The sequence below is a fragment of the Myiozetetes cayanensis genome, unplaced genomic scaffold (genome assembly GCF_022539395.1).
Source record: "Myiozetetes cayanensis isolate MyiCay16 unplaced genomic scaffold, myiCay2020 scf6-25, whole genome shotgun sequence".
Classification (NCBI taxonomy): domain Eukaryota; kingdom Metazoa; phylum Chordata; class Aves; order Passeriformes; family Tyrannidae; genus Myiozetetes; species Myiozetetes cayanensis.
Window position 1 is genome coordinate 9,154,489 of NW_026087853.1, and position 12,494 is coordinate 9,166,982.

The window sequence follows — 12,494 nt, forward strand, 5'->3', positions numbered from 1 at the left end:
GATGGTATAGTGAAACTAGCTATTACAGGTTTCCTCTCAACTCTGCTCCTTGCTTCCGACTTTCTGATGATGGGAACAAAGGAAACTTCCTATAAAGTTCTCAGGATGTAATTTAATGTGTTATATTTATAGAATTATAGAATTGTTTGGGTTGGAAAGGACCTTAAAGATCATCCAGTTAGAATCCAGTACTACAGCTGGTGAATACTCTTTACACTTGAAGGGTATGTAGCACTTTTAAAAAAACAAACACTCCATTTGGGTTGTGATTTCAAAAACAACCACACCCTCCCTTTCCATCCCCTTACAACACACACAACGAATTCACCTGCCCAAAGGTTGCCTTTATTTGTATTCTAAACCAGCTGCTATTCTAACTGATAGTGACAGAATCAACAACATAAGATCATTAAAATTGCATGAACTTCTACTTAACATTAAGACACCTTGGTTGGTTACCTTTCAGACTGCATGAGGAGTATCCATGTTCTGATTGAGAGAGGAGGGGAGGGTATTTAGTCTGAGTTCTAAGTTTACTAAAGGTATAACTACACAATTGTTATTCCTCAGCAACCTAAGGCAGGCCTGTTGCAGACTGCTTCAGGCCCCTTCCTGCATTCCTCTCATTATATTTGAAAATATTGTGTTCTCATTTGCTTCAGTTGCCACCAGACCCACGGCTGAGTTGGTGTAGCCCACTAGGCCAACAGAAAGCCACTTTATTGTCAGGTTAGTTTTCTGCTAACACAGACTGTGTTCCATGCAGTCTAAGCTGAGCTAAACCTGTATGAGCTACTGCTGCAATCCCATCTCTTCTGAGGCACAGGCGCACAACCGCCTGGAATTGCTGCACGAGGGCTTGTGCAGCTGCATGGTCGAGCCAGATTAAGAATCCTGAGTGGAGTTAAAATGAGAAGAAAAAGAGTGAGTTTGAGAAGTGCTGATTCCATTATCTGGCCCACCAGACAGCAACCCAAAAAAGGGATAAGAATAAACATGACTCGTTTTTTCTGGTAGAAGCGATGTAGTTTACTTCCCCCCCTCCAAGTACAGCCAACACAAAACTTTCTATTCTCATAAATGATGACAGGTTGTAGAAAATAAGGGTCTCCTCACAACCCTGAACAAAAAGAGAATAACTTTGTTTTAGAGGAGAAAAGGTACTAGATACTACACATTCTGGAGGAAAAACTATAGAAATAAAAAGGATACTGGGCTTGTTCTATGGGGTTCTGACTCAATTCCAAAGGACAGCCAAGAGGAAATTGTTCAACAAAACAGAGGCAGTGAACACAACATTAATACCAAACTATCAAAAGAAAACAGAAGGAAAAAATCCTTACCTGGATAAATGAAAGGAGTATGAACTATCATGCAGCTTCCTTAAAGAATTCTCAGGACTGAAGCATGGCAAAAGACTATTCTACATTCCATGCTGAAAAACTCCTTCTAGTATAGCAAAAAATGGTTAAAAGTGGAATTAACAAACATCTGCCAGCGACTGGATTTGTCACTATCTGGATTTCCCAATATTTGCATGGTCACTGTAGCACATAGGCTCAACAGTGCCAAGTTTTCCTTCAGCCAATCTTGTATACTCAAAAGGTTTTGTAAGTGGGGGGCAGGGAGAGAAATCAGTAGATATTGGTTGAGTACACAAAGCTGTACAACACACAAAAAATTATTACCTTAAAAGAAATGTATTTTAAAAATAGCATCTGGTACAAAAATACAGTTCCCAGGGCAGATTGCAGAAGCTCATTTTAAGTACTGGCACACTATTTTAATCAAGCCCTGTGAAAACTCCACCAAAATACCACCAAACTCATTCCTGTCTGTGACCTTATTGCATAGATCACACATGGCACTTTCAAGAAATTAAGCATAAAAAACTGCATTTAGGAGTAGAAATCTGAGAGTTTGAGAGCATGCTAGTTATTCAACAAACACTGATTTACATTTACATATATAAATATTGCATTCAGTGTTTGATCTGTAGAGGTTTTAAGAAGAGAGAAGTTCAGTGCAGCAGCAAAAATGTGTAGGTTTGACTATAAGGAGATCTGTGCAATGGAACAAAATATTCACTTAGTAAACGAGGGCATAATAAAAGACATTTAATTTAAGAGAGAGTTAAACTGAATTCAGAGACAGGTTAGAATCTAGAAAATAAGGCAATGCCACATTTTAAATCCTGTTTTTATGGATTTTATCCAAGCTTCAGTGGAAACAAGTTTGGTAGGAAATGCTGCCAGTGACAGATGTAGCGCATTCTTCCAACACTTTCAGCTGCTGACTAATGAGTAGGTGTTTGATAGGGCAGTTGAAATGAAAAATGGCTCATTAATCCAAGCCTATGATTTCATGTAAAACTAGCTAAGGGGAAAAAATTCACACACTCAAGCAAAGTATTTTTCTCTACAACCTTTTTTCGGTAGTTCTTCATTCACCAGCTATCATGCTTCTTATCTTTAAAATGGTATGTAGCGATTGGGACTGGATAATTTCTAACTATTTTAATATTATTTTATAGTCATTAATATTAAAATATTTACTAATTTAGGAGATCATATTTTTCTGTATAAACACTAAACAATTCCCAGGTTTTGCTTTTAGAAACATATATGCTTACTGCACACGTTTTCAATAATTATTCTAAAACATTTAAAAGAAAAATAAATACAGGAATGTGTGTTTATGCAACACTGATAATGCTTTTAAGATCAAAGATCAAGGACAAAGTTGCTAAAGTAACAGGACAAAGAGCCTCCACAGTTCCTCCACATGATCCAACACATACACCTAATCATGCTGATGTAGGAAAGAACAAGCTTCTGCAGTATTTTCCACTATGGACTTTTTGTTTTAATAAACTAAATACTGGGCTGCCGAAAAGCCTTTAAAAGCTTGAACAGAGTCAGGATCAGAAGGACAGCACTTAGAAAACTGAATTAGTCCAGTGTAGCTCACTAGGGAGAAGAGAATAATCTGTTTCACAAAGCTGCATTCGTTGATGTTTTGCATGAGAATGAATTTGTTTTGCCTCAGTGTTTTGCCTTTTAAGTGCCTTATGAATTAGGGCAAATGATCTTTTATAGTAGCATTATCTTGTTTAATCTACCATCTTGCTTTGCATAAAATACTTTCATCTAAACAGTGCTGCTACCACCTTGCAGCTGGACACAATTCCTTAATTGCCACGCAGGCCCTCAAGAAGCATGATTAATCTGAAAAGGCCAAAGTACTGCAACTCTGTTCTCTACATAAATTACAAGTGGCAGGAGTAGGTTTCTGCAATGAAAGTGATATTAAACATTGAGATCTCCGTTTCCAACAGCTTAGAAGAAAAATGCTCCTCAAAACCCCAAAGCAGTCCATTAGCACTATGATTCCCATAAATTTGATTACATTGCACATGTCCACTCAGTCTCTTTTGAATCATGAAAACAGATGCTTGTTTTAAATGAACAGGTAACACACTCTGCTTAAGTTTGAACATATTCCAAGAAGAGTTTGTGGAAATTATCAACATATATGGCTGAATTTCTCTGCAGCACAGAGAACAATACTTGATCTGCTTTTTCCTTTACTTGATATCAGTTTTGCTTACTTATCTGTACTCTGCAACTGAGAAACACACACAATCTTACATTTCTGACATCTTGAGAAATTCTTACTTTTTCCTCCTTTCTCATGGTTTCAACAGTTTTAGCAATCAAAATTCGTTTCAACTGTTACTTTTTTTTTAGGTATCAGACTCAAACTAGAATCACCTCTTCTGCAACTTTGATTCATCAGACTTTAATACTGTCCAGATAATAAAAACAGAGCTATCTCCTAGACAGCCATTTATGGCTTAAAAACATTAGGAAAGCTTTAATAATGCTTGCCTCCCTATCAGAGGCCTGTATCACAGGCAGACAAGTTGAGACACCACCCTGATGTTCTTTTACACAGAACAGAGTCAGAATTTGGCACAGCTCTGAAGTCTCTGCCTGAAAAAGAAAAAAAAAAAATGGAGCCACGCTTTCTGCATGAAATGTGCTCAGAAAAATGACTTGTCATGTTCAGTATTTCTTCCCCCCTTTCTTTTGTTGGTTTTTTTGATTGTTGTTTTTTGTTTTCTAATAGATAGGACTGATAGTACTTTTAATGTTGAAACCACGCTAAGGCAGAAACCGGCGTCTCCACCAGAAGATCAAAACCAGGACTGATCAACATGCACGGCAAGATCTTCAACAACAAAATACCAGAATCTGTTTAATCATATCACATGCAGTTATTCTACATTAAGAAAACAATTTATACTTCTCAGCACTAAAAGCCAGTATGTATGTACAAAGCTGTCAATGTAACTAATTTCTTCCTGCCTCGATATTTACATTTATATGAGTATTGTATCCATGTTTTTGAGAACAAAAATCCAACTCCAGGAGGTAAACAGTAATTTTTAAAATAAATTCAGAACTGTATTAGAAAATAAAAGCTGAACTGCAATCACCAGCTTTAAGATTATATCAAACAACTTTCACTTTTATCTGAAAAAAAAACAATCCCAAACAAAAAACCCAAAAAAACCCCAAACCCATGAACTAAATCACGACACTGGCATCCCAAGAGTCCTCTACATGGTTATAAAAGGATTTTACCCAGCTTTAAAAAAGTATATGCAGAAATGCCACAAAAAAGCATATTTTTGAATCATGCTCAAATTTACATATGCATGACTAACATATGTTCACTGGGAAAGTTTGCAACAGTTGAGAATATTAAGTATCAAATTCATTATTCTAAGCCTGACAGAGAAGGTTCTTTTAATGACTATTACTTGTAGGTTAAAGTTAGATTTGTGACACAACCGAACAAAACATTTTATCCCAGTCAGAATGTTTTAATGTTGCATTTAAGAATTCTCATTGCAACATTTTCTTACATACTGTAAAGATTGAGACCACATCCTTAAAAAAAACTCGCCACTCTGGACAAGTTCTCTGTTTTACAGTTTACTACATTTACTGTTTAGTAAAATTAGCACATTCTTGCAAAATAACATGTACAAATACAGGTACATTCACCTATTTGCACAGTTAAAAATCTCTTGGAGCACATAAACTAAATGCAGATAATGGGTAAGGGCGTATCTTAGAAATACAAAATTAGCAAAATTGTACCATGGGGAAAAATTGTCTGCCAAACTGCAATGGAAGTATTAGTAAAATGATAATTTTTTATGAATATAAATTCTCATTTTTAATAAAATGTACTTTTTTTAAGCATTAAACCTAAATTTTATTTTCTGTACTAATATTCCTGAATAGAACTGAAACACACTAACATTTAGGTTGCTACTTAACCAGTTATGAAATGTTCCTTTTTGATCTTGGTCAATTACTCAGCAAGTCCATCACAGCAGCAGCCTAAGTCCTGCAGATGTGCAGATGCTGAAATTCACTCTCTACTCTCTTGTAGTAGGGGACAATTACATTTTCAATAAAATCAGAGTGGAAAAATAGAATTTTATTTTTTAAGTAAAAAACCCAAAACAAAACAAAACAAAAAACACACCAAGAACTGTTACAAAAAATGTTCCAGGGAAAATTCAGAAAACATTAAGTTGGTCTCCTAAAGGTTTAGATAGTAAACTAAGCTTATAGAATTTACAAATGTTTACGTGGTAAAGTTTTCTTAATATGCAAGTAAGAGAAGGAAAAAAAGATATCTGAAAGTAAATGCAATTACTTCATAAAAAACTAAAGAAAAAAAGAACTCAAACCAAACCTAAAAAAAAAAAGAAAGAAAAAAGAAAAAACCCATACCCTTTCTTTCCCCCAGCATTAAATCCAGGCCATTTTTTTGTTTAGAATTTTTAGACACTTGATCAGTATGATTGTCTGGATACTAACTCCATGAGACCTGAAGGGAAAATGTATTATTGCAGCTGTCAAGGGCACAAGCAAAGAGGATGCAATTCGTAACACAACACACTCACATGGCAGGATGAGCAGCACACACCCCTCAGATTCAACCTCTAGAGCTTTTTCCAGTATATGATCTATTTGGGTTCATAGAGGTAACCTAGAATCAAGCACTGAAATGAAGATGACCCATCAACTTCACCAGAAATAAACTGCAGCACACAACAAACTAAATCATGGAACACCGTGGAATTGTTTGCTAACTTACAACGAAAAAGTTATCCATATGTAAAAATGAACCCAAGTTTCTTGCATAAAGCTGACATGAGAGCAGTTGCAATGAGCACGAACTCCTTCAGTGTGTCAGTGGTCAGGTACATATGAGCTTGGATATGGTATTTTTCAAATATATTTGTAAAATATTAATACTGAACACCTATGCCGCTTACCTCATACAGAACATATTTTTAAATTTTTAAACCATTTTAATCTATCCTAAATTACAAACTGCCTTCTTAAGAAACCAAAACTGAAGAAACTGATAAGTTTCTGAAGGCCAAAGCACCCTTTGCTATTTATATTTGACAAAACCAAGGCATTAATCTGAAAGCTTTCAGATCACCATCAAATAAAAGACACCTTTAAGTCCAATAAGTAATTTTTCCCACTAAACAACTTGAGCAAAAATCAACCTTCTGTAACTGAAGTACCCGTATTATGAATGTTACCTAACAAAGGAAGTGGCTAAGCAGAACTCAACATAGCACAAGCTTATTGGTACAGAATTTATCTTTATTGGTGAAAACAGGTAAGACCTTTTCAAGGAGACACTTCTCCAGAAATAATTCTGGATTATGTGTGGGCAGACAAGCTACCTGTTCTGCCCAAACTAAATCAGATTGCATTGCACTGTGCTGCAGGGAACTTCACTAGGTTGTAGCTTCGCTAAAATATAGATCTTGATGTTCTACAAACAAATTGCATCAGAGACTTCTCTTTTCTATGTTCAGATCTATTCTTAGAGCTCCCTAATTCATAATCTATTTCCTTTTCTTTGTGCATTATCTAAGCTATCCTGCTCCTCCATTTCCTGAATAATCTGAGGGTGCACAATGTTAATTGTAAATTGCTCCAATGAACACAAATCAAACCACACTAATACCAGACACCAGGGCAAATATGCTGGTATTTCCGCAGGCTTATCATCAGCACTTTTGTGCAACGCCCAAGAGAAAGTTTGCAGCATGCCTGAAGACCAAAAAAAGTATTTCCTAAATACAAAATCTTGATGAAAACCCACTTTGGCAGCTCCCCCTTTCCCTTCTCACTATTTCAAGTGATCTGCTGCCTATGGCAAAAAAGAAAGGTGGTTATCTCAGCAATGCTGCAGGTCATTTAGAACTTACCAGTGAAAAGCTTTCACATATCTAATATGGACCTTAAAGTATGCAAAGACAGTACCATTCTATTGTTGTGCTTAAAAATACAATCTCAGGTAAAGTACATCACCCCACACAGTAGTCAACGCAACATTTCTATGGAAATGCACATCTCCTGGTCTACTACAGACAAAAGAAAGATTACCCAGGTACTGTAGCTGTAGAAATACAGCCACCTGTTACAAATAACAGGAGCTGGAAAGCTGGTTAAACACAGCTAACCTGAAGGAACACTGTGTTCTTCCCAACACTTCACGGAAGTGAAACTCGCCTTAATAATCTCAGCCCTTTAAATTAAAGCCTGTCAGTCCAATTTAACTCCTGTCCAGACACAGGCATCAAACAACACACTTAAAGCTGTCCAAAAAGAAAGTTTCTGAGGTTCACTTTACCCACTAAATGCACATCAAGACAAGTATCTTTGCACACATTAGAGGAACAGCTTCACTGGCCAAAAGTATTCTCAGCAATAATAGTTTGGAATTACGTCAGGATTAAGCACGTACAGTGAGCAGAGCAATTATACAGACACCTGCTATGATCCATGGGACTGGATATAGCTTACTAATAAAGCTATTATTACCTTTACTAATAAAAGGTAGCAATTACTACCCACCACTAGATCAGCAATTGCACCAGTGTTCCATAACAAACTGTGGCCCTTGACAGGCTGGGGATGTACATACAGCACCAGGCATCCACCAGTCTTGAGAAGCTCCAGATCTTTCATTTCACCTGAGAGTGGGGGGAGTGACTGCAGACTGAAATGCAAATACAATGCACATGTACAACAACACTCCTACCATTTCTTCACATCTAAGTACACTGTGTCAAAAATTCTGGAATGCTCTCAGAAAATACCTTAGACAGTTTTTAAGACTGCCCAAGCAGGTATTTCTCTGCCCTTCATTGGCCTTCTAGTTTAAACTGCAACACAGCCAAGGTGGAAACAGATCTAAAACTTCACCTCACCCACTGTAAGATGGATTCCTTCCCTCCTCTCTCATCTGCACTCATTTTTCCCATTTCCAGCTCATTGTCCACTCTGCTTCTAATGGCATGCTCAGTTCTGGTCTCCCTGAGCTGCAGTTCCAGGCGTGACCAGAAACATTGTATTTAAAATAGGACAAAGTAACGAATATTTTCCTTTGTGGCTGAGTCTTTGAACAAAAGATTACTCCAGTCAAGGTGGCTGTATGCATAACTTCTCATAAAAATCACCACTTTAATTCAGTGTCATTTGCTCATGACAGTCATGCCTGCGATGTCACAGCTTGTGCGTGAACCCACTATGTCAGTTCAAAAGACAGAACATATTATTCATAAGCTGTGGTGCTAAATATTCTTATTAACAAACTTAATAAATAGATTGAAATGGACTAATTAAGAAGCAGTTGAGTCTTGAAAAACTTTTAACAGCATCTTGTATATAGGATGTCATACTGGCATGATGGACAGTATTTCAGATTCTTTTTGTAAAGGCAATATCTGTGTGAAGAGAAGAATCTTGCAAACTAATTGGATCTGTATGAAAAGCAGTACAATTTAGATGGGCTGAGAAGCTGAGTTTATTTTCAAGAAACAGTAATGCATTATAATAAGAAAACAATGACTGGAGGAAAGAAGTTTTGTCCCAAGTATTTTCACATTGCCTACACCAGTACTACTCAACATTTCAGTGATCAATCAGGCTTTCACTACCAACTTTGAACACTGGAAAGCAGTACATGCTGCACTTCAAAACAGCTTTTTTTTTTTCTCTCAAATAAACCTTCAGAGCAAATCAGTAGCTCATAACCAATAGATCAGAACATCTCACCCCACCTGGAAAACTACCCCAACACTACTACAAGCTACCATAGCACACTACGCAAACATGTATCTACACAACAGGTAGCTAAAATAAAGATAAAAGCTGTTGAAGAGAAGACACACCAATTACCATCATCTTTTCATCACAGATGGCAGTAAATAGAATTCTAAGGGATCAGAAAGCTTTAAAATCGACAAAGGAAAAATTTACATTCACCAAAAAGATGCCATTCTGCCCCCATGCTCTAGAGAACCAGACCCACAGTCATAGACCCATAGTCACAGAACCAGGTCTTCTCATAATGCCAAGAGAAATTTCAGCACAAACAAAGCAGAGTTTGAGCATGTTGCACTGAGGACAGATGCCTAATATTTTGCTTAGAGTGCCCAAATATTCTGCTTTTACATGAGATGAGTGAATATGCTGTCACACAGACATTGGTTATAATGATTGCCAAGAAAGCAAACACTGGAAGTCCTCAAATATGAATCAAAACAAAACAAAAAACAACCCCAGTGCAAGTATGTGCCATGTGCATAGGTGCATACTCAATATATTATGTATGCTGTCCAGATATAAGAATAAAGCTGAAATGCTCCTCAGTCTCACGCACAAGTTTCCCCACAAGAGTAATTCTAGTTTAGAAAGACATACCTTTTAAAGCTGGCAGTTTCTGAAGCTCCCTGTTATTGCTAACATTAAACCTTGAAGAACTCTGCCGCTTTTCCTTCTTCACTACTGTCTGTGGTGCTGGTACTTTGATTTTAGATAGTTGTGCTGGGGGAGGAGTGCTATTTGATTTTTTGTTTGACACCTGTTTAAAAAGAAATTAAAGCAGTTAATTGCAGCTGAACTTGGAAAGAAAATCTTATAAAAAGCGATTTTTGTTACAGCAATGACTGAAGCAAAATAAGCTCTTATTCATCATCCTCTGAATGTACAGTCATCTATTCTTCTGCTTATCTTTTCAGTGTCCATTTCTGTACCACAGCCCTCACACAGATGGGAACAGATCACCTTGGCACATGGACTAGCCCCTTTATTTGAAGTTACCAGCCAACTGAAAAGAAAATTTCAAATAATGTAGTTCTTCCTTAGCTAATCTCACCTTTTTGCCTCTGAGAACTCCAGGTCTCCAAGGTATCCAACTTCAGCTTCAAAGGGATCACAGGAACTTGTCTATTTACAGCAGCTGAACCTTTCACTGCCTATTTGTCCTGTGCCTTGCTGCCAGAGTCCCAGGCTTGGCTGGGGCATTCAGGCTTTGATATAAAAGTTATAAGGAGTGAGTCTTACTATTGCAGTAGCTTCAACAGCTTCTAAAACATATATGAAGATGTGTAGCAGTTTACTGCCTACTCAGAGCAAGTTGCTTTTACTGTAATAATCCTTATCAGACTGTCACTGTTCCTCTGTATGAAGTTTACAACATAAAACCAGAAAAATGGTTCCCACTCTAGGTTTCCAGTTTGGTGTTATTTCCCAGACTACACTTGACAGTGCTCTCTCTCAAGCTGAATAAAATGCATCATTAACAAAAGCCTGTCAGAACTTGTGATGCTGCCTTTCTCATTCCTTTTTTTTTTTTTGAAGGAGGAAAAGCAGGTTTAAAGAACGCAATAGTTAACTTTTAAAATATGAATAATGTCATGGCATTCTTTACAAGAATGATAAAACATCTAGGAGTGATCTACTCTAAAAATATAGAAACAGCTGATCAGGACATCTTACTGCAATATTGCAATTCATTCTGCAGGCCCTGAATTTGCTGTAGAAGTCTTTAAAGTTTGCAAGTTAGAAGCACACAGAGCTTAAAATATACCTTGGCTTTTTTTTTTTTTTTTCCTCACAGGAAAAACCATATTCTCAGAAAGTGCCCACAAGATATGAAATAGGGAAAAAAATCATGTGGGAATGGAATTCATGATGGAAATCAAGTTGTGATGCTGGTACTTTAGCAGCTTGAATTGATTTAATTAGCATTTTGTTAAGTATAATAGGTATAAAAGCAGTGCTTCCCTCCTCCTCGAAATAACATCAATGGCATTTGCATAGGGCTATTGCTAAAATAAGAGAAACCAATTTTCTTCAGGTTCTAGAAAGTATTTCCAGAAAAGCTTATTCATCAACAATTTGCATAGTCTTGGAGTGTACACATTCAGTGCACATTGAAGTGTTCCCATACATAAATTTATCTACCTTTAGAGTCTCCAAGACAGTAATCTTATTCAGATTTTGTCCTAGTAGCATAACTGGGAAATGATGTATGTTTCAAGAATAGATTAACAATTGTATTATGTTGTAATATACACACGGTACTTAAGATACCAAAGCAACTGAAAGTAACATTTAGTTTTCACTAAACAGATTTAAGATGCCCATTTTGAAAATTTAATATCATAAAACCCCCTTACAGCCTTATATAACAAATAAGGGGAGACAATACACTGAAGTCTCAGTTACCAAAACCACTCTAGAACTTGTTTCAATAAAAATGGCAGACATCAGCAAGTTAAAAGCATTTCTGTACAAGTAATACCTATTACATCACATTTTTCAGACTATTTCAGTTTTTAATCCCAAACACTAAATACTTAAAAGTGGTTTTGCTGAAATACAAGTGATCTGCAAGGTAATTTTTATCCATTAACTGAAATTTAAAAAAAAAAAAAAAGCATTACAAATAAAAATATTAATAGACTAAGCAGAAAGAAAATCAGCACTAAGAATTAGGAAGCAATGACTTTCCATGTAATGAAAAATCAATGCTATTAAGATTCATTATAAAAACTATTACTGCACAGGATTCTGGACTTTCAATATTGTGCTTGAGCCTAATGGTGTTTCTCTGTGGTTACCTTCCACTGCCACCCGCATTTTGTTCATTACTTGGAACGGGAAAAGCCACTTCCTGTTTCCTCTATTCCCAAACAAATTCTCAGTTTCAGACTAACAGGTGCTCACATGTGCCTGCACACACGCAGACACTACAGTATCCTAAGGCAGCACATACCTCAGGAAAGCAAGTATTCTAAATTGCAGATAAATTCTAAAATTAGCCCAAGTGGTTATTTAAGAGGATGGGTACCATTTCTAGTACGAAATGTTGAACAAAAGCATTTTTTGTTGCTATGACAACCTCCCATCTAGAAATGATGACTCCAGAGTAATTCTAGCCCTGAATCACTAGCCATTTATCCAACAGATTTCCTCCTCCTTTCCATCGTCAAGCATGACCATCCCTGCTTTTCAACCGTGCTCCAGTCAGCCAGCACATACCAGAAGGCTGCCAAAACAGTTTCTAAGTCATTGTTACTTCAATGCCAC

The 12,494-nt window shown here is 36.7% G+C and overlaps 1 protein-coding gene across 2 annotated transcripts in view; it reads right to left on the reverse strand.

Annotated features, from left to right (window-relative positions):
* Positions 1-12,494, reverse strand: part of PPP2R5C (protein phosphatase 2 regulatory subunit B'gamma) — a 78,976-nt gene that overhangs the window by 52,341 nt on the left and 14,141 nt on the right. The window contains exon 3 of one of the 2 annotated variants that reach the window (XM_050335514.1): positions 9,822-9,981. In XM_050335514.1, the coding sequence (XP_050191471.1) occupies positions 9,822-9,981 (160 nt within the window). Of the gene's footprint in view, positions 1-9,821; positions 9,982-12,494 lie in introns of those variants that run through there. The other variant, XM_050335515.1, reaches the window with a different exon arrangement.